General features: G+C 47.1%; 1 protein-coding gene across 6 annotated transcripts in view; it reads left to right on the top strand.

Moving 5' to 3' along the window:
- The window catches only part of CCDC18 (coiled-coil domain containing 18), an 89,731-nt gene that overhangs the window by 65,976 nt on the left and 1,021 nt on the right, over window positions 1-22,734 (top strand). For 3 of the 6 annotated variants that reach the window (XM_056523135.1, XM_056523134.1, XM_056523137.1), the window contains 6 exons: window positions 2,190-2,289; window positions 2,905-3,021; window positions 5,238-5,381; window positions 7,022-7,225; window positions 10,867-10,983; window positions 15,860-16,331. In XM_056523135.1, the coding sequence (XP_056379110.1) occupies window positions 2,190-2,289; window positions 2,905-3,021; window positions 5,238-5,381; window positions 7,022-7,225; window positions 10,867-10,983; window positions 15,860-16,312 (1,135 nt within the window). In that variant the 3' untranslated portion in view covers window positions 16,313-16,331. Of the gene's footprint in view, window positions 1-2,189; window positions 2,290-2,904; window positions 3,022-5,237; window positions 5,382-7,021; window positions 7,226-10,866; window positions 10,984-15,859; window positions 16,415-22,734 lie in introns of those variants that run through there. The other 3 variants (XR_008844728.1, XM_056523138.1, XM_056523139.1) reach the window with 3 other exon arrangements.

Genomic DNA, 22,734 nt, shown 5'->3' with positions numbered 1-22,734 from the left:
TGAGATGACAGGTCATGCACATGTCAGGGCTCTGATGGGAACTCCTGCAACACAATTGTTTAGTGCCGATTGGTTACCATGGCAAGTCCTTCTGAAGGCCTTCTTGTACAGAATGCTTTAAAGGGGTACTTTGATGGGAAAACATTTTTTTTAAAATGAACTGGTTAGAGATGAGCGAACTTACAGTAAATTCGATTCGTCACGAACTTCTCGGCTCGGCAGTTGATGACTTTTCCTGCATAAATTAGATCAGCTTTCCGGTGCTCCGGTGGGCTGGAAAAGGTGGATACAGTCCTAGGAGACTCTTTCCTAGGAATATATCCACCTTTTCCAGCCCACCGGAGCACCTGAAAGCTGAACTAATTTATGCAGGAAAAGTCATCAACTGCCGAGCCGAGAAGTTCGTGACAAATCGAATTTACTGTAAGTTCGCTCATCTCTAGAACTGTTGCCAGAAAGTTAAACATATTTTTACATTACTTCTATTACAGAGGAAATTCTTTGCTTTTTGAATTTCTTTTGTGTCTTGTCCACAGTGCTCTCTGCTGAGACCTCTGTCTGTGTCAGGAACTGTCCAGAGCAGCATAGGTTTGCTATGAGGATTTTCTCCTACTCTGGACAGTTCCTGATCCAGGCATCAGGTGTCAGCAGAGAGCACTGTGGTCAAGACAAAAAATAAATTAAAGAAAAGAATTTCCTCTGTAGCATACAGCAGCGGATAAGTACTGGAAGGATAAAGATTTTTTAATAGAAGTAATTTACAAATCTGTTTAACTCTCTGGCACCAGTTGATATAAAAAAAAAAAGTTTTCCACCCGAGTACCTCTTTAACCCCTTAACGACGCAGGACGTAAATGTACGTCCTGGTGATGTGGTACTTAACGCACCGGGACTACATTTACGTCCTGAGCATAACCGCGGAGCGATGCCGGCATCATGCGCGGCAGGTCCCGGCTGTGGATCGCAGCCAGGGACCCGCTGGTAATGGTGGACACCCGCGATCCTGCGGATGTCCGCCATTAACCCCTCAGATGCCGTGATCAATACAGATCACGGCATCTGCAGCATCGCGATTACTTAACAGGATGTGCGGGCGATCCGATCATCCTGCACGGCAGACGGAGGTCCCCTCACCTGCCTCCGCTGTCTTCCGGGAGTCTTCTGCTCTGATCTGCTTTCCCGCAGACCAGAGCAGAAGATGACCGATAACCCTGATCAGTGCTGTGTCCTATACATAGCACTGAACAGGATTAGCAACCGAATGTTTGCTATAAATAGTCTCCTATGGGGACTATAAGAGTGTAAAATAAAAGTAAAAAAATAAAGTAAAAAAAAATGTAAAAACCCCCTCCCCCAATAAAAATGTAAATTGTCCCATTTTCCCTATTTTACCCCCAAAAAGTGTAAAAAAAAAATTATTTTATATACATATTTGGTATCGACGCGTGCGTAAATAGCCGTACTATTGAAAATTTTTTTAATGATCCCGTACAGTGAACGGCGTGAACGTAAAAAAAAAGTCCAAAATAGCTGCTTTTTTATAACCTTTTATTCCCAAAAAAATTAATAAAAAATTTAATAAAAGTTTTGTATAAGCAAATATGGTATTAATAAAAAGTACAGATTACGGCGCATAAAATGAGCCCTCATACCACTGTTTATACGGATAAATGAAAAAGTTATAGGTCTTCAAAACAGGGGGATTTTAAACGTACTAATTTGGTTAAAAAGTTTGCGTTTTTTTTTTTTTTTTTTTTTTTTTGCGCAACAGTAATAGAAAAGTGTATAATCATGGGTATCATTTTAATCGTATTGACCCAGAGAATAAAAAAAAAAATTTCATTTTTACCATAAATTGTACGGCATGAAAACAAAACCTTCCAAAATTAGCAAAATTGCGGTTTTCTTTTTAATTTCCCCACACAAATAGTATTTTTTTGGTTGCGCCATACATTTTATGGTAAAGAGTGATGGCATTACAACGGACAACTGGTCGCGCAAAAAACAAGCCCTCATAATAGTCTGTGGATTAAAATATAAAAGAGATATGATTTTTTGAAGGGGAGGAGGAAAAAACGAAAGCGTAAAAAGAAAATTGTCTGAGTCCTTAAGGTCCAAATGGGCTGAGTCCTTAAGGGGTTAAGCTTTATTAAAATTTTTCATTTTTCATTTTTTTTTCATTTTCGCAGAACATGTAAGGCTGAGATGGAAGAGAAAGACCACGAGCTGCTTGATTTGGACCAGGCCCTAAAAGACCGGAACTGGGAGCTAAATCAGAGAGCAACACAAGTTAGTATCTGAATAAATATATAGAATCAACAACAGGGATTTTTCACTCTATTCACATTCTTTTCCTTTTCTAGGAATTCCACCTTCCCTTATCTCCTAACCAGCAGCACAACCATGGGGCATTTCTGCCCCTTTAAGCTAGTAGGACTGATAGAATCTTTGAGAAAAGAATTTAAAAAGGCCACTAATTTTAACCAATATACCTGGGTTCTATGCCTATAAGGAGGTTGTTGGAATCAATTCCTGTAGGAAAATAGAAACTAAATTATTTAACGAATAACACAAAAGTAATAGAGGCCATTTTACCTATGAACCGAATATCTTGAGATGAAAAGTTAATGGAGGAGATTCATGAGCCATGAAGTTTTTTAGGAGGACATGAAAAGATTTTCATTTGCATAACATATTTGTGCTAAACTTCACAACAAATTGCCTTTTTTTTCCCTAATTTCGTACACTTCTGAAAAAAAAAGTGTGAAAGTGAGCAGATTTATGGAGACTTTGCTATAAAACTTAGTATTGTGTTCCTGTTTCTGATAGCAGGTCACATGACATTCTGCAGGTATAAATTGTTGGGCACTTTATGAAGTTCACATTTTATCTATCTTTTGGCAGATCACTCAGTTGGACATAAGTATTCGGGAACACAAGGAGGAGCTACAACAAAAAATTACACAGCTGGAAAGTTCCCTGAAGAAATGTGAAATGGAAACCAAAGACCAGAAGAGACAGGTAGGCCGTGTATTGTGTGTCTTTGAGAAAACGTGTAGCTTGTTTTATAGGGGTATTCCTGCCAAAAACATCTTATCCCCTATCCAAAGGATAGGGGATAAGATGTCTGATCGCGGAAGGCCCGCTGTTGGGATTCACGCCAGTGTTCTTAAAAGGGGTACTCCACTGCCCAGCGTTCAGAACATTTAGTTACGAACGCTGTGTGGGTGCTGCAGGCGTGGGCCACTCCCCCTTGTGATGGCCCCTCCCATAGACTTGCATTTGTGGAGGCATGGCGTGACCGACTCCCACAGCGGGGGGGCCCGACTGCTAGGACCACCCACAATCTCTTGAGCAGGCCCCCGCTCTCAGTGAGGAGCATGTGCTGCAGGCGTCACGTGCTGCGTTCTATGGGAGCGGGTCATTGCAGCACAAGAAAACCATAGAGGGGGCATAACATTAGCATGGCAGCCCCTTTAATCTCTGGATCCGAGGGGTGCATTTAGGTTGACTTCAATGAGTAGGAAAATATGCAGCAGCAATTATTATTATTTATATTTATTATTATTATTATTATTATTTATTTATTTAGTTTTTTGTGAACCCGAAAGGAGTGGCTCTTATTTAATATTAAAGGGGTACTCCACTGCCCCAGCATCCAAAACATTTTGTTCCGAACGCTGGGTGTGGGCTATGGGGGTCGTGACGTCATGCACACGCCCTCTAGTGACATCACGCCACACACCCTCAATTCAAGTCTATGGGAGGGGGCGTGGCATCCGCCACGCCCCCTCCCATAGACTTGCATTAAGGGGGCATGGCATGTTGTCACTAGGGGGCGTGGTCTTGATGTCACGACCCCCGTAGCCTGCACCCAGCATTCGGAACAAAATGTTTTGGACGCTGGAGAAGTGGAGTACCCCTTTAAGGCAGATATCAGTTAATTTTGTAAGACTTATTTAGGTTAAATTGGTTCGAAACCTGAACAAATTACAGTTTCCTCTCATTTTTCCTTAGGTAGTTTATTTAATGATTAATATCTACCCCAAAATTGTAAGCACTCTACCCCCGAATTCTCCTGTGCAGATATATATGTGTGTTCTAGGGATCGACCGATGTTGTTTTTTTAGGGCCGATAATCGGTGGAGGTTAGGGCCGATAGCCGATAACTTATACCGATATTCCCGTATAAGTTATCGGCTATTTATCCCCCCGCGACACCGCTGCAGATCATTGAATTAAAGCGGGCGCTTTAAATCAATTCACTGCAGTGGCTTTTGCGGTGCCATAGGCCTCCGCCGCCACCCGCTTCTCTCCCCCTGCCTGTCCGTGGGTCCTGAGACCTATCACCGCCACCGCTCCCCCCGCCGCACCCGCGACCGCCCCCGCGACCGCCCCCCCCCCCCCCCCCGCACCGCGACGGTTTTATAATTACCTGTTCCCGGGGTCCACTCCACATCTTGCTCCGGTGGCGTCCTCCTGAGTGGTCACTGTGCGCACTGACAGTGACGTCACGTCACTCGTCATTGCGCACAGCGTAACGCAGGATGCAGCAGGAGCAAGAAGTAGCGTGGGCTCCGGGAACAGGTAATTATAAAACCGGGGATGGGGAAGGCAATGGGGCCGAGGGCGGTGGGGGGTGCGATGCGGTGCGGGGTTGCGGCCGCGCTGCGGTGGGGCGGTCGCGGTGCGGGGGTCAGGGCATTATCGGCTTATCGGCAAGGTAATTGCCGATACCGATAATGCCCAAAATCGTGATCATCGGCCGATAATATTGGCCATACCGATAATCGGTCGATCCCTAGTGTGTACATTGTATATTGTGGAGCACCGATCATGCATACAAGCCCCCTCTGCACGTAGACTCTAATGACTCCTTTATTGCAGTTTGATACTTTGGTTAAACATTTTTATATTGGCTACGTTTGCAATAAGTTTAGACCAACAATTAGTTGGCTTTCTTTACTCCAGGATTTTGTACCAACATTTTGGTGCATTTAGTTTACGCACCCTTTCAGCAAAGCCAAGCGCCCTTCTCAGACAAGGCAGTAAAGCATCTAAAACGAATAATGAATATGGTGCAAAGCAACCCACAATACATGGGGCAGATGGGAAGGGTAACAAAATATATTCTATATACAGTACTAAATGTATAAAAATAGAATAAACTATAATAACTCGGCTGTGCACTGAATAATGTAGAACAAGTATCAGATATTCTGTGATATATTTGACAGATTTCAACTCTTGATGAAAAACTACAAGAAGCGCGGGATCAGCTGCGGGAGAAAGACTTCGAGTTGTTACAGAAAGAACAACACGTAACCCAGCTACTGAAGGAAAGCGAGAAAACACGGCGAACGCTGAATGAAATGGAGCAGGTCAGATCACATGATTACAATATAACGCAGTGTTTTGTAAGGTTAGGACAGTTATTTCCGAACAGTGTGTCGCCAGTCGTTGTAAGCCCTAAAATTTCTGTGTGTAAAATGAATACATAAGCCCGTCCCTTTAACCCCTTAAAGGGATACTCCACTGCTCAGTGTTTGGAACAAACTGTTCCGAACGCTGGAGCCGACGCCGGGAGCTTGTGACGTCATAGCCCCGCCCCCTCATGACGTCACGCACCGCCCCCTCAATGCAAGTCCATGGGAGGGGGCGTGACAGCTGTCACGGCCCCTCCCATAGACTTGCATTGAGGGGGGCGGGGCGTGACATCATGAGGGGCAGGGCTATGACGTCACGAGCTTCCGGTGTCGGCTCCAGCGTTCGGAACCAATTTTATTTTTGCAATTTTGTTTTTTCCTCCTCGCCTTCTAAGAATCATAACTCTTTTTTTATATTTCCATCCACAGACCGATATGAGGGCTTGTTTTTTGTGTGACCAATTGTCTTTTCTAATGACATCACTCGTTTTACCATAAAATGTGTGGCGCAACCAAAATAATATTATTTTAAATAATATTATTAAATAATATATTATATATATTATTATAAGGAAATTGAAAAGAAAACTGCAATTTTAACACATTTTGGAAGGTTTTGTTTTGACGCTGTACACTTTAGAGTAAAAATGTAACATTTTCTGTATTCTGTGGGTCAGTACACTTAAAATGGTACCCATGTTATATGCTTTTGTTATTGCGCGTCTTTTTTAAAAAATTCACCTATAATTTTCTCATTTTTCCGTATACGGGGTGCTATGGGGATGAAGCTGCACCACATCGGTTACACTGAGACTCTATATCAGTATTTTCCAAACAGTGTGCCTCCAGCTGTTGCAAAACTACAGTTCCCAGCATTCCTGGACAGCTTTTGGAGTTATAGTTTTGCAACAGCTGGAGGCACACTGGTCGGAAAACACTACTCTATAATGTGTTATAGGACAAAAGATCCCCTGCTGCTTTTCTCTCCGCTATGCCAAACTCTGTTTTTCTGTGTTTCTCTCAACACAATGAGCTTTACTCCTCCTATAAGAATAATAACAAGGTTCAGAATTCTAAGAGTACCTGTCATGATCTTGTTAAATGTTATAATCCCCCCAGGTCACGGCCCCCATCATGATAATCCACCCCCGGCCTTTATTTCTATTACTTTTTAGTTCTCTACCTTGATATTGCTCTGTATTTTCTGCTCAGTCAGATTCACAGACCGGGAAGGGGCGTTCCCCAGCAGGCGTGACATCATCTGAAGCCATACAGGGGAGAACTGCCTCCCTCACTCTGCTACACACAGCCCAGAGCAGTTCAGTGTGAGATGAGCTATGATTGGATAAGGCTGCACACACCCCTCTCAGCATTTCCTGATTTAGGACTTCTGCCAGGCCAGCAGGAGTCCAAAGTCTGTGCAAGAGATGGGGGGGAAATGTGTTCTGGATAAGTAGGGAGGCACCTAGTGGCAGCTTTTTTAAACACAAATGAAACATAGAAAACTTAATTTTTAAGGAGTACAGTAGCAAAAATTAGTTTTAATGAGAGTGACCATTTGAAGGTGTTGGCTGGACTCTCCTTTCTTGTTTCAGACCCTGAGAGAACAGAAGAAACACATCTCGGAGCAGCAGCGAGAGGGTCAGGATGTGAGCCAGCAGGTGAGGCTGACAGCGGAACGGCTGCAGATCTGTCAGCTGGAGCTCCTGGAGGCCCGACAGCAGCTGGTCGAGGCTCAGAAGGAATCAGACCGGCTTACCCGTAAGCTGGAGGCGATGGATCGTATGTCTAGAGAAGAGGTGAGGGGCCGTACAGGGGCTTCCTACAAAGATGTTGATTGTTGATGACTGCATCAGGGGCTTTCTCATCAGAAGTAAAACATTCGTCGTGGTAACATTCTGTGCCTTAAAAAAAAGGACGAGTGTTTAGAATGTTTCACTTTTATTGCTTTTATGTCTTACATTGAATCATGTGCAGTATTTTATGTTCACAACAAAATTACCTGTATGAATCACAATTATTAACCTCCTATGGGATGGCACGTGCTAGAAGTGTTCTCCGTTTCAGAGGATTTCTAGAGATTTATTATTATTATTATTATTATTATTATTATTTTATTTATTTATTTTAAATAGTGGACTATGGGTGCTTTAAACTTCAAAAAAATGAATGCATACTCCCCTGCCACAGTCCCCTGCAGCAGCCATTCTGACAGCTCCTAGATCAGTGGTCTCCAACCTGCGGACCTCCAGATGTTGCAAAACTACAACTCCCAGCATGCCTGGACAGCCGTTGGCTGTCCGGGCATGCTGGGAGTTGTAGTTTTGCAACATCTGGAGGTCCGCAGGTTGGAGACCACTGTCCTAGATCCTTTTTTCTCTGCTGCTTCTACTAATGTTTCATTGCTTCTCAGCCAGTAAATGAGAGTGAATCCACTGCTAACCTTTTCCTCGGTCTCATAGTCCTCTGCCCCAACCCTCTTCTAGACTTCTTTTTCCACTCCATCCTATTCTTCACCCTGTAAACTCCTTCTCTACCCTTTCAAGGCTCTTGTCTCCACCCTTTCAGACTTATCCTCAGCCCTCCCCTCCAGACGTATCCTCAGCCCCCCCCTCCAGACTTATCCTCAGCCCCCCCCTCCAGACTTATCCTCAGCCCCCCCCTCCAGACTTATCCTCAGCCCCCCCCTCCAGACTTATCCTCAGCCCCCCCCCTCCAGACTTATCCTCAGCCCCCCCCCCTCCAGACTTATCCTCAGCCCCCCCCTCCAGACTTATCCTCAGCCCCCCCCCCTCCAGACTTATCCTCAGCCCCCCCCTCCAGACTTATCCTCAGCCCTCCCCTCCAGACTTATCCTCAGCCCTCCCCTCCAGACGTATCCTCAGCCCTCCCCTCCAGACGTATCCTCAGCCCTCCCCTCCAGACGTATCCTCAGCGCCCCCCTCCAGACGTATCCTCAGCGCCCCCCTCCAGACGTATCCTCAGCCCCCTCCCCTCCAGACGTATCCTCAGCCCCCTCCCCTCCAGACGTATCCTCAGCGCCCCCCTCCAGACGTATCCTCAGCGCCCCCCTCCAGACGTATCCTCAGCCCCCCTCCCCTCCAGACGTATCCTCAGCCCCCCTCCCCTCCAGACGTATCCTCAGCCCCCCTCCCCTCCAGACGTATCCTCAGCCCCCCTCCCCTCCAGACGTATCCTCAGCCCCCCTCCCCTCCAGACGTATCCTCAGCCCCCCTCCCCTCCAGACGTATCCTCAGCCCCCCTCCCCTCCAGACGTATCCTCAGCCCCCCTCCCCTCCAGACGTATCCTCAGCCCCCCTCCCCTCCAGACGTATCCTCAGCCCCCCTCCCCTCCAGACGTATCCTCAGCCCCCCTCCCCTCCAGACGTATCCTCAGCCCCCCTCCCCTCCAGACGTATCCTCAGCCCCCCTCCCCTCCAGACGTATCCTCAGCCCCCCTCCCCTCCAGACGTATCCTCAGCCCCCCTCCCCTCCAGACGTATCCTCAGCCCCCCTCCCCTCCAGACGTATCCTCAGCCCCCCTCCCCTCCAGACGTATCCTCAGCCCCCCTCCCCTCCAGACGTATCCTCAGCCCCCCTCCCCTCCAGACGTATCCTCAGCCCCCCTCCCCTCCAGACGTATCCTCAGCCCCCCTCCCCTCCAGACGTATCCTCAGCCCCCCTCCCCTCCAGACGTATCCTCAGCCCCCCTCCCCTCCAGACGTATCCTCAGCCCCCCTCCCCTCCAGACGTATCCTCAGCCCTCCCCCTCCAGACGTATCCTCAGCCCTCCCCTCCAGACGTATCCTCAGCCCCCCTCCCCTCCAGACGTATCCTCAGCCCCCCTCCCCTCCAGACGTATCCTCAGCCCCCCTCCCCTCCAGACGTATCCTCAGCCCCCCTCCCCTCCAGACGTATCCTCAGCCCCCCCCCTCCAGACGTATCCTCAGCCCTCCCCCTCCAGACGTATCCTCAGCCCTCCCCCTCCAGACGTATCCTCAGCCCTCCCCCTCCAGACGTATCCTCAGCCCTCCCCCTCCAGACGTATCCTCAGCCCCCCTCCCCTCCAGACGTATCCTCAGCCCCCCTCCCCTCCAGACGTATCCTCAGCCCCCCTCCCCTCCAGACGTATCCTCAGCCCCCCTCCCCTCCAGACGTATCCTCAGCCCCCCTCCCCTCCAGACGTATCCTCAGCCCCCCTCCCCTCCAGACGTATCCTCAGCCCCCCTCCCCTCCAGACGTATCCTCAGCCCTCCCCCTCCAGACGTATCCTCAGCCCCCCTCCCCCTCCAGACGTATCCTCAGCCCCCCTCCCCCTCCAGACGTATCCTCAGCCCCCCTCCCCTCCAGACGTATCCTCAGCCCTCCCCCTCCAGACGTATCCTCAGCCCTCCCCCTCCAGACGTATCCTCAGCCCTCCCCCTCCAGACGTATCCTCAGCCCCCCCCCCCTCCAGACTTATCCTCAGCCCCCCCCCTCCAGACTTATCCTCAGCCCTCCCCCTCCAGACTTATCCTCAGCCCTCCCCCTCCAGACTTATCCTCAGCCCTCCCCCTCCAGACTTATCCTCAGCCCCCCCCCCCTCCAGACTTATCCTCAGCCCCCCCTCCAGACGTATCCTCAGCCCCCCCCCCTCCAGACGTATCCTCAGCCCCCCCCCTCCAGACTTATCCTCAGCCCTCCCCCTCCAGACTTATCCTCAGCCCTCCCCCTCCAGACTTATCCTCAGCCGCCCTCCCCCTCCAGACGTATCCTCAGCCGCCCTCCCCCTCCAGACGTATCCTCAGCCGCCCTCCCCCCCCAGACGTATCCTCAGCCCCCCTCCCCCCCAGACGTATCCTCAGCCCCCCTCCCCTCCAGACGTATCCTCAGCCCCCCTCCCCTCCAGACGTATCCTCAGCCCCCCTCCCCTCCAGACGTATCCTCAGCCCCCCTCCCCTCCAGACGTATCCTCAGCCCCCCTCCCCTCCAGACGTATCCTCAGCCCCCCTCCCCTCCAGACGTATCCTCAGCCCTCCCCTCCCCTCCAGACGTATCCTCAGCCCTCCCCTCCAGACTTATCCTCAGTCCTCCCCTCCCCTCCAGACTTATCCTCAGCCCTCCCCCTCCAGACTTATCCTCTGGACAGTAGAGGTCAGCAATGTGGTCGTGACATCAGAGAAATCCAAAAAGAAAAACATTTCCTCTGTAGTATACAGCCCCTAAAAAGTACTGGAAGGATTAAGATTTTTTTAATAGAAGTAATTTGCAAATCTGTTTACCTTTCTGGCACCAATTGATTAAAAAAAAAAAGTTTTGCACGGGAGTACCCCTTTAAGGTGTATGGGCACCATCACTGACACTTGGAATACTTTTCTCATCCACACTGATTGTTCCACTTCTTTCCTACCTATTAGCTTTATCTGTTGCTTTTCAAATAGTCTTCTTCCCATTAATGCAGCTGCAGCATGTGAAACACGATCTGGATGATGCACATGATACAATCGCTAATTTAAAAACTGAACTTGAAGCTAGAAACGAGGTGATCAAAGCAACGAATGAAGTTCTGATCCTGAAGGTAAATTACTGAAATACAGTACACTTGGGGTTCTTTTAGACAGGCAGGCTTATGCCCAATACAAGGGCCCCTCTAGCAGATCAGCGTTGGTTTGAGGAGTCATTTACACGGCTCAATCATTGTGCAGGCAGAGCTACATGAACCATCGCCAGATCATTCGCACGGCCCTTCACTTACATCAGTTTGGGCCGCACGGAGGTATGACGCTGACAAACAATGATATTAAAGGGTTACTCCGCTACCCAGCGTCCAAAGAGACGAACGCTGTGTGCGGGCTTCCCTGTCCACGCCCGCTCCCTCGTGACGCCACGCCCCATCATGTAACGTCACATCCCACCCCCTCAATGCAAGTCTGTGAGAGGGGACGTGACGGCCGTCGCGCCTCCTTCCCATAGACTTTCATTGAGGGGGCAGGCCATGACGTCACGAGGGGGCGGGCGTCAACACGGAAGCCCGCACACAGAATTTGGAACTCAGTGTTCAGGACTCTGGGGAGCGGAGTAACCCTTTAAAGGCTGCACTTATACCAGTGATCAGCCAATGATTGAGTAGTTGCTTATCACTAGGATGCTACATTATTCAGTCCTTATGGTGTAATTTTGGGCACCAGAGCTACTTAATCGGTTGAATAGCATCTTACTAAACCGATCCACTTCTCTGGGATGATTGGGGATAGTCACATAAGTAAGTACACCCCTCTGACATGGTCCAGTAACTACACCCCATTAACCCCTTAACGACGCAGGACGTATATTTACGTCCTGCGCCGGCTCCCGCGATATGAAGCGGGATCGCGCCGCGATCCCGCATCATATCGCGTCGGTCCCGGCGCTAATCAACGGCCGGGACCCGCGGCTAATACCACACATCGCCGATCGCGGCGATGTGCGGTATTAACCCTTTAGAAGCGGCGGTCAAAGCTGACCGCCGCTTCTAAAGTGAAAGTGAAAGTGACCCGGCTGCTCAGTCGGGCTGTTCGGGACCGCCGCGGTGAAATCGCGGCGTCCTGAACAGCTGATCGGACACCGGGAGGGCTCTTACCTGCCTCCCCGGTGTCCGATCGACGAATGACTGCTCCGTGCCTGAGATCCAGGCAGGAGCAGTCAAGCGCCGATAATGCTGATCACAGGCGTGTTAATGCACGCCAGTGATCAGCATTAGAGATCAGTGTGTGCAGTGTTATAGGTCCCTATGGGACCTATAACACTGCAAAAAAAATGTAAAAAAAAAGTGTTAATAAAGGTCATTTAACCCCTTCCCTAATAAAAGTTTGAATCACCCCCCTTTTCCCATAAAAAAAATAAAACAGTGTAAAAAAAATAAAAAATAAACATATGTGGTATCGCCGCGTGCGTAAATGTCCGAACTATAAAAATATATCATTAATTAAGCCGTACGGTCAATGGCGTACGCGCAAAAAAATTCCAAAGTCCAAAAAAGCGTATTTTGGTCACTTTTTATATCATTAAAAAATGAATAAAAAGTGATCAAAAAGTCCGATCAAAACAAAAATCATACCGATAAAAACTTCAGATCACGGCGCAAAAAATGAGTCCTCATACCACCCCATACGTGGAAAAATAAAAAAGTTATAGGGGTCAGAAGATGACATTTTTAAACGTATAAATTTTCCTGCATGTAGTTATGATTTTTTCCAGAAGTGCGACAAAATCAAACCTATATAAGTAGGTTATCATTTTAACCGTATGGACCTACAGAATAATGATAAGGTGTAATTTTTACCGAAATATGCACTGTGTAGAAACGAAAGCCCCCAAAAGTTACAAAATGGCGTTTTTTTTTCAATTTTGTCGCACAATGATTTTTTTTTCCGTTTCGCCGTGCATTTTTGGGTAAAATGACTAATGTCACTGCAAAGTAGAATTGGCGACGCAAAAAATAAGCCATAATATGGATTTTTAGGTGGAAAATTGAAAGGGTTATGATTTTTAAAAGGTAAGGAGGAAAAAACGAAAGTGCAAAAACGGAAAAACCCTGAGTCCTTAAGGGGTTAAAGGGACAGCATCACTTTGTATGTTGTCTTAATAGATATGCACATATTTCTCTTTGTGGAGCAATCTACTCCCCTCCTGTAACCTTCACTGATCGTGCTTCACCCCCTTGTGTTTTAGAATAAGATTTTGTTCAGCTCTGACATTTTAATGCTTTAGATAGGATAAAGATTTACATGAAATCTCACTTTGTCATTCATTCAATACAATAAAGTACCCGTATAGATGAAAGACAGACACACCTCAAATGTGTATCGGGTTTCCTGATTCTACCCTCATCATCTGCTGTCCTCAAGATATCAACACATGCCCAAGATAAACCACCATGACGGGTGTCTGGCAGCACCTTCTTTTTATCTTATCTTTTAAGGAGTATCTGGATATATAAAATATTTGATATTCTGCGGGGACCTAGCTGGGTCCTCCACAGCTCCCACTGTGATGTCATCCGGTCCCCCACTTGTCCCTCTGCTTCCTTCTTCTTGTCCTGATGGCCATCTCGGCTAATCAGTGACTGAGGCAGAATAGTGCTGTGGCTCAGCGGCCATGACTGCCAAGACAAATCTATCTCAAAATTAGGATACAGAGCAGTGTTTCCCAACCAGTGTGCCATCAGCTGTTGCAAAACTACAACTCCCAGCATTCCCGGACAGCCGAAGGTTGCGGACTATTGCTCTAATGCAGTGTTTCCCAACCAGGGTGCCTCCAGCTGTTGCAAAACTACAACTCCCAGCATGCCCGGACAGCCGAAGGTTGGGGACTATTGCTCTAATGCAGTGTTTCCCAACCAGTGTGCCTTCAGCTGTTGCAAAACTACAACTCCCAGCATGCCCGGACAGCCGAAGGTTGGGGACTATTGCTCTAATGCAGTGTTTCCCAACCAGGGTGCCTCCAGCTGTTGCAAAACTACAACTCCCAGCATTCCCGGACAGCCGAAGGTTGGGGGCTATTGCTCTAATGCAGTGTTTCCCAACCAGTGTGCCTCCAGCTGTTGCGAAACTACAACTCCCAGCATGCCCGGACAGCCGTTGGCTGTCCGGGCATGCTGGGAGTTGTAGTTTTGCAACAACTGGGGGGCACCCTGGTTGGGAAACTCTGATGTAGAAAGATAAACGGGGGACTGGATGACATTGCAGTGGAAGTTGCAGGAGATCCAGGTTGGTGACTATTCTTTATAGCGTACCCATCAGGTCCAACAAAAAAAAAAAAAATTTTTTATATATCACTCAGTATCTAATCCTGACCATATGCATGTAATTTTTATGTGTCTAGCATCTTTATTTTTTTTTTTTTATTACACTTTTAATTTAGCTCACTAGTCTTAATTCTTCTCAAAGGGAGGAGGCGTGGCCTCACGGTGCAGGTCTCCGCCCCCTCCCTCAGTAAGCTGTCTGCTCACATCTCCCCTAGCCTTAGCAAAACTACAACTCCCAGCTTGTCCTCACTGACAGTAGCGGGACTCAAGATGACAACGGGAGGTATTTAGCCCTGCGCTCACAGCTGTCAATCAAGGAAGTGTGTCCATGACATAGGTGATGACTCATGGACACAGCAGGACTAGTATGTGTCCAGGCAGGGGGGGGGGCAGTTGTTTGACTGGCTTTTTTAGTATGAAATACTGAAAATTTTCCAATGAAAGCAATTGCAAAACCTATTGGTTATACATGCTTTACAACATATCAGAAGTTTTTGTATCTTACAGTGCCTATTTAAGTTTTTTTTATTTTGTTACAGCTTCCCAAACAAACAATCAAACATTGTAGATATCCTGATAACCCCTTCATGAATACATGTATGCTTAGCCATGCTGAGTGTGCATGTGTATAAGGGTTGGAACAATTAGCTGGTGGCTGAACAAGCTCTGTCTTGGAGATCTTAAAGGAGATACCCAGTGGTGAAAAACTTATCCCCTATCCTAAGGATAGTGGATAAGTTTCAGATCGCGGGGGCCCAATCGCTGGGGGCGTGTCTGGAAAGGGGGCGTGTTGACCACCGCACGAAGTGGCAGCTGACACACCCCCTCAATACTACTCTATGGCAGAGCCTTAGCGCTGCCTTCGGCAATCTCTGGCTCTGCCATAGCGATGTATTAAGGGGGGGTGTCGTCCGCCGCTTCGTGCAGTGGTCAACACGCGCTATCTGGTCAGCGAGCCAGGGCCCCGTACAGAGAGATCACAGGGGGGCCCCAGCGGTCGGACCCCCCCGCGATCTGAAACTTATCCCCTATCCTTAGGATAGGGGATAAGTTTTTCACCACTGGACTACCCCTTTAAGACTGTTGGTGCAGATTTAGTATTGCAAATGCACCAGAACCCTGACCTGCATGATTTGCACCATATTTGTGTTTTAGACACTTGTGCACCATAATCGACAAGGGGGGGGGCGTAGCCTGCACTCAACTTTGAGCACCAAAAATTGCACAAAATTTGTTCGGTTGTATTAGTAAATCTGCCTCGTTGTGTTGTCTCACAACTTTCCTTCCTGTTTAATGTGATTTTTATTGGGTTTTTTCAAAGAAATAAACAAAAGGAACATTTCAACAATGAATTTGGAATGTAATATAGAGCAAATTAATATGTATTCGTCCATAAAAGACAATGTTATTAATAATGCATGTGTTGTAATAATGTTGCATTATATATAAACTTAAAATCTTTTGTCATAACATCATTTAGCCTAAAGACACTAAATGTTTAACATAAAAATAACTAATGTTAATTCTAATTATGAAAGGCTGAAGGCTTTATTAAGCATATATAATTTGAGCTGTGTTGTTGATTTCTATATCTATTTGTTGTTGTGACTTTCCTTCCCATCACTTTTTTTTTTTTTCTGATTCTGTTGTTTTTTGTGTTTTTCCATAGGAATCAGAGTTGACCAGACTAAAAGCTCATATTTCGGGGTATGAACGCTCCCTCGCCCTCAAGCAGATGCCAGACCCCTCCTCAGGTTCTCCTGATGTATATGGTGACCGCCATGCCCTGGAATCCTATAAACTTCCAAAATCATGTGATATGGACTGGAAGGCGCCCCATTCTATAAGTGATCTCAGCCTGTCTGACGTGAGCTCCGTAGACTTCAGAGATAAGAATGAAGACATGAAAAACTTGTCTGATTCTGCACTAGGAGGAATCCTCAGTGACAAGGGCTCCTGTGCACCCTCAGATAACTTTAATGAAACCTCATTTAATCCATTAGAGTATAATGTCGATCACTGTGATAAATCTGACTCTCCGGATCTGGGCACTCTCAGCGGTATGCTCAAGTACATTAAAGAAGAGATGAAACTTAATCATAACCCGAACGGGAATCAATGACAAACTCCAAGGAAATCAGGTGAGTTCTACTAGACGAACATGTAAAGATCCAGATATAATTAAAGGGAACCTATGTGGTGATGACTGCTTTCTTTCGTCTTTTTGTCATCTTCTTCCTCTCCCCCCCCCCCCCTTTTTTTAAGATGGCTGGTTGAGTGTTGTTGTTGTTGTCCAGTCAGTATTGTACAAAGTCGGCTCAACTAGATGTAAAATCTTCTACCTGATAACAGAGATGAATAAGACATTACACAAAGTTGGGTCGACCATTTTCCAGGCTGAGTCTTCGTACATGGGACCCATAACTTCCCTTTTATTTTATGCTCTGTGGTTGTTTGTGACGTTCGCTTTCTGCAGAATCCTCTTTATCTTGTTTACCATTAAGCGGCTACAAATCAGCTTAAATGTGAGTAAATCATTGTCGTCTGCTACTGGATTTTGTTGAGAACGGAGATCAGGAACAATTGTTAATATTGACAAAAGTAAATACAGAATTCTGAGGTGATATTAGAACTGGTGAGATGGTTCATTTGGTTTAGTGTTGTTTTCAGCAGCCTCTGCTGATTTCACTGACTATATTATGTATTTTGGGGCCTCTTAACCGAAAAAAAAGATTTTAAGAAGTATGGGACAAAGTATGGCTGCAGGATCAGACTACACAAGGAGTCTGGAGGAGGAGGAAAAAGGAGACTGGGGGAGAAGGAAGAGGACAGAGGGGTCTGGAGAAGGAGGAGGACAAAGGGGTCTAGAGAAGGACAGAGGGGTCTGTAGAAGGAGGAGACAGGAGTCTGAAGAAGGAGGAGACATGAGTCTGAAGAAGGAGGAGGACAGAGGGGTCTGGAGAAGGAGGAGGACAGAGGAGTCTGGAGAAGGAGGAGGACAGAGGAGTCTGGAGAAGGCGGAGGACAGAGGAGTCTGGAGAAGGCGGAGGACAGAGGAGTCTGGAGAAGGCGGAGGACAGAGGAGTCTGGAGAAGGCGGAGGACAGAGGAGTCTGGAGAAGGCGGAGGACAGAGGAGTCTGGAGAAGGCGGAGGACAGAGGAGTCTGGAGAAGGCGGAGGACAGAGGAGTCTGGAGAAGGCGGAGGACAGAGGAGTCTGGAGAAGGCGGAGGACAGAGGAGTCTGGAGAAGGCGGAGGACAGGAGTCTGGAGAAGGCGGAGGACAGAGGAGTCTGGAGAAGGCGGAGGACAGAGGAGTCTGGAGAAGGAGGAGGACAGAGGAGTCTGGAGAAGGAGGAGGACAGAGGAGTCTGGAGAAGGAGGAGGACAGAGGAGTCTGGAGAAGGAAGAGGACAGAGGAGTCTGGAGAAGGAAGAGGACAGAGGAGTCTGGAGAAGGAAGAGGACAGAGGAGTCTGGAGAAGGAAGAGGACAGAGGAGTCTGGAGAAGGAAGAGGACAGAGGAGTCTGGAGAAGGAAGAGGACAGAGGAGTCTGGAGAAGGAAGAGGACAGAGGAGTCTGGAGAAGGAAGAGGACAGAGGAGTCTGGAGAAGGAAGAGGACAGAGGAGTCTGGAGAAGGAAGAGGACAGAGGAGTCTGGAGAAGGAAGAGGACAGAGGAGTCTGGAGAAGGAAGAGGACAGAGGAGTCTGGAGAAGGAAGAGGACAGAGGAGTCTGGAGAAGGAAGAGGACAGAGGAGTCTGGAGAAGGAAGAGGACAGAGGAGTCTGGAGAAGGAAGAGGACAGAGGAGTCTGGAGAAGGAAGAGGACAGAGGAGTCTGGAGAAGGAAGAGGACAGAGGAGTCTGGAGAAGGAAGAGGACAGAGGAGTCTGGAGAAGGAAGAGGACAGAGGAGTCTGGAGAAGGAAGAGGACAGAGGAGTCTGGAGAAGGAAGAGGACAGAGGAGTCTGGAGAAGGAAGAGGACAGAGGAGTCTGGAGAAGGAAGAGGACAGAGGAGTCTGGAGAAGGAAGAGGACAGAGGAGTCTGGAGAAGGAAGAGGACAGAGGAGTCTGGAGAAGGAAGAGGACAGAGGAGTCTGGAGAAGGAAGAGGACAGAGGAGTCTGGAGAAGGAAGAGGACAGAGGAGTCTGGAGAAGGAAGAGGACAGAGGAGTCTGGAGAAGGAAGAGGACAGAGGAGTCTGGAGAAGGAGGAGGACAGAGGAGTCTGGAGAAGGAGGAGGACAGAGGAGTCTGGAGAAGGAGGAGGACAGAGGAGTCTGGAGAAGGAGGAGGACAGAGGAGTCTGGAGAAGGAGGAGGACAGAGGGGTCTGGAGAAGGAGGAGGACAGAGGGGTCTGGAGAAGGAGGAGGACAGAGGGGTCTGGAGAAGGAGGAGGACAGAGGGGTCTGGAGAAGGCGGAGGACAGAGGGGTCTGGAGAAGGCGGAGGACAGAGGGGTCTGGAGAAGGCGGAGGACAGAGTGATTAGGAGGAGGGGCACAAAGGAGTCTGGAGAAGTAGGAGGAGACGGAGGGGTCTGGAGAAGGCGGAGGACGGAGGGGTCTGGAGAAGGCGGAGGACGGAGGGGTCTGGAGGAGGAGGAGGAGGACGGAGGGGTCTGGAGGAGGAGGAGGAGGACGGAGGGGTCTGGAGGAGGAGGAGGAGGACGGAGGGGTCTGGAGGAGGAGGAGGAGGACGGAGGGGTCTGGAGGAGGAGGACGGAGTGATTAGGAGGAGGGACACAAAGTAGTCTGGAGAAGTAGGAGGAGACAGAGGGGTCTGGAGGAGGAGGAGGAGAGGAGAACACTGTATTGTATGAATGTATTGTATACAGCGGAATCCCATTGAAGTGTATTGGCTCTAAATTGATGCAGAAATTCTGGTGAAATTGTGACTGGACGACCTCATTCTTATTCCTTCAATGTTGCGATGACTGGTTGACTGTTCATGTAGCACAAATTTGGGCTCACACATTTTCCAAACGGGGATTCTGTACATGGGACCCATAACTTCCCTTTTATTTTATGCTTTGTGGTTGTTTGGTACGTTCGCTTTCTGCAGAATTCTCTTTATATTGTTTACCATTAAGCGGCTACAAATCAGCTTAAATGTGAGTAAATCATTGTCGTCTGATACTGGATTTTGTTGGCTGAGAACGGAGATCAGGAACAATTGTTAATATTGACATAATAAAAATAATGTCATGTAATTGAGATCTAACGAGCTGCAGAAATCATGGAGGAGGAGAAAGGGGAACACAGCACAGAATGCTGAGTCCTCCCCGTCCCTCTCCTCTTTGCCTGACTACAACTACAGATAGAAAAATAGGGAGGAGTTAACCAGAGATTGCACACAGGAAGTTGCCATAGCTGCTGGTTTTAGTGCACTGGCAGGTCATGTGCGCATCTAAAGTCCCAATAGGGAGGGTGTAGTGCCCTGCCTCTTCTACTCTTCTTCTGTGGTACCCTGCCTCTTCTACTCTTCTTCTGTGGTGCCCTGCCTCTTCCTCTTCACTCTTCTTCTGTGGTACCCTGCCTCTTCTATTCTTCTTCTGTGGTGCCCTGCCTCTTCTACTCTTCTTCTGTGGTACCCTGCCTCTTCTACTCTTCTTCTGTGGTGCCCAGCCTCTTCTACTCTTCTTCTGTGGTGCCCAGCCTCTTCTACTCTTCTTCTGTGGTGCCCTGCCTCTTCTACTCTTCTTCTGTGGTGCCCTGCCTCTTCTACTCTTCTTCTGTGGTGCCCTGCCTCTTCTACTCTTCTTCTGTGGTGCCCTGCCTCTTCTACTCTTCTTCTGTGGTGCCCTGCCTCTTCTACTCTTCTTCTGTGGTGCCCTGCCTCTTCTACTCTTCTTCTGTGGTGCCCTGCCTCTTCTACTCTTCTTCTGGCACCCTCCTGTCTCTCTTTGCAGCCAGCATCCTGGAACATCTTCCACCATCTCCTCCCCCCTCCTACACTGCTGAACAGGGATCCTAACTTTTGTGCCAGTCTTTAATAAAAAAAAGTAGAGAGTAAAATTTGTCAATTTTTTTTATGAAAATTTTTTTTGGTCTTTGGAAAGTATAATTTTTTTTTAATATAAAGTATAAAATTTTACGCTTTACTTTTTTATTTATTTATTGTAAAGTTTTTTTTAATGAAGTTTTTTTTTTTTTTAAGTATTTTTTTTATGAAGGTTTTTTTGTCTATGTAAAGTATTTGTTTTTATGTTTTTTTTTAAATTTTTTTTTATACAGTACAGATTTATATGTACACCAGTAATAGGGGGTCAACAATCTCTACTTTTGCATCCATTAATAGTTTTAGCTTAAAGGGGTATTCTGGCCTTATACATCTGATCTCCTATCCAAAGGATGGGGAATAAGAGGTCTGATCGCATTCTGTGCCGGGGGCTGCTTCCGAGAAGTGACTTCACTGCCACGCCCCGTCGTGACGTCGCACCACGCCCCCTCCATTCACGTCTATGGGAGGGGGCGTGATTACAGTCCCGCCCATAGACATGAATGGAGGGGGCGTGGTCATGATGTGACTTCTCGTCTCCGAGTCAGCGCCCGGTACTGAATGCTGAGGACTGCACCGTGATTGCGGGGGTCCCAGCACCAAACCCTGCGATCAGACATCTTATTTCCCATCCTTTGGATAAGATATAAGATTTATAAGGCCAGAATACTCCTTTAATAGGAACATATGTAAAAACAAAAATAAAAATTTCCAAATCTGCACCACGTGAAAAAAATAAATGTCAGGTTCTTATGACTTTAAAATGAGACCAAGATAAATCGGGTCAGAATTTTTCCCATCTTTAATGTGAACGATTCAATTGCAAAACAAACTGAAATCTTTGAGGGGGAAAGGAAAAAAACTACCTCACCAGAACCTCGCTGCATAAGTGTTCACACCCTCACACTAATATTTTGTTAAATCGGCTTTTGATCTTATTACAGTAACCAATCTTTTAGGGTAGAAGTCTATTACCCTAACACCTCTTGATGGGGTAATGTGCGCACGCTTCCTTGCTCCAAAAATGCCTAGTATTAGGAACTGCTCATTATTCCCTCCACCCTGACTAAGACCCCGGTTCCAAATGAGGAAAAAATGCCCCTAAATCTGACGCAGTCCCCACCATGATTCACTGTAGGGATGGTAATATCTGGGTGATGTGCTTTGTTTTACCTTTTGGGATTATGGCCAAAATAGTTCCACCTTGGTTTCCACAGACCAGAACACTTTTTTCCATCTGCTTTTGGGGGACCTGATGTTTGTTTTTGTAAACGTTAGCCGGGCTTGGATGTTTTTATTTATAAGAAAAGGCTTTTATCATTTCACCCTACCCCATAGCCCATTCATATGACGAATAAGGGAAATTGTTATGACATGTAGCACACAGCCAGTACTTGCCAGAAATTCCTGCAGTTCCTGTAATGTTGCAGTAGACCTCTTGGAAAACCAGTTTTCTTCTTGTCTTCTTATCAATTTTGGAGGGACATCCAGTTTTTGGTAATATCCATATTTTCTCAACTTGATGATGATGATGATGATGATGATGATGATGATGATGATGATGATGATGATGATGATGATGATGATGATGATGTCTTCATGTCCTCAATCTGACGCTTTTGAAATTCCTTTATACCCCTCTCCTGACTGACATTTTACAACAATGAGATCTCTCTGATGCTTCGGAAGCTCTCTGCGGACCATGGCTTCAGCTCTGAGATACAACTAAGGCCTCGTTCACATTGCCGTCGCAATCCACTATTTGTCGTTCCGTCGGCAATCAATCCGGCCAGAAGGACAGGAGTTTAGCGGAGAAAAAAAATAGTGCAAGCACCATTTTTTTTCTCCGCTAAAGTCCTGCAAAATTACCGGGTCACCGACAGACCCCATGCAAGTGAATGGGGTCCATCATGACCCAGTAGTAGCCGTTTGCATCTGACCCGTTTCAGGGTCCGATCGGCAAAATGAAAAAAATAAAAAAAAGAGTTGATCGGACCCCTAACGGGTCAATGCAAACGGCCGTGTGTACCTAGCCTAAGCAAATGTCAGGAAAATCCTACTAGAACTGCTGAACTTTATTTATGATTATACAGAGTTACTATAAATAATGGCCTGTGGATAATGACTTCTATATAATCGGAGTCGGAACGTGATTGGTTAATTCTGACCACAGCCACCACATCCCCAGTTATAAGAGGGTGTGTACACTTATGCAACCAGGTTATAGTGTGTTATTTGTTTGTTTTGCAATTGAATTGTTCACATTATAGGTCACATTAAAGGTCTAAATAAATAAAAAGTTCATCACATTCTTTAACATCACAAGAACCTGACATTTTTCCTGGGGTGTATAGACTTTTTATGTCCAATGTATGTACTGAATTTTGAAAAGATGTTAAAGGGGTCAGGTTAAAAAAAAAATGCTTCAGAAGCATATAGCAGTGCTCCCCTGTGTACTTCATACCGATAGAACAGTTTTTGGTAATTTCAGAACTGAAGTCCTCTCACTACTTACTGGTTGCTCAGTACTACAATTCCCAGAACA

The sequence above is a fragment of the Hyla sarda genome, chromosome 6 (genome assembly GCF_029499605.1).
Source record: "Hyla sarda isolate aHylSar1 chromosome 6, aHylSar1.hap1, whole genome shotgun sequence".
NCBI classification, from domain to species: domain Eukaryota; kingdom Metazoa; phylum Chordata; class Amphibia; order Anura; family Hylidae; genus Hyla; species Hyla sarda.
The sequence above is the reverse complement of the archived record's forward strand: the minus strand, read 5'-3'. Positions and strand labels throughout refer to the sequence as shown.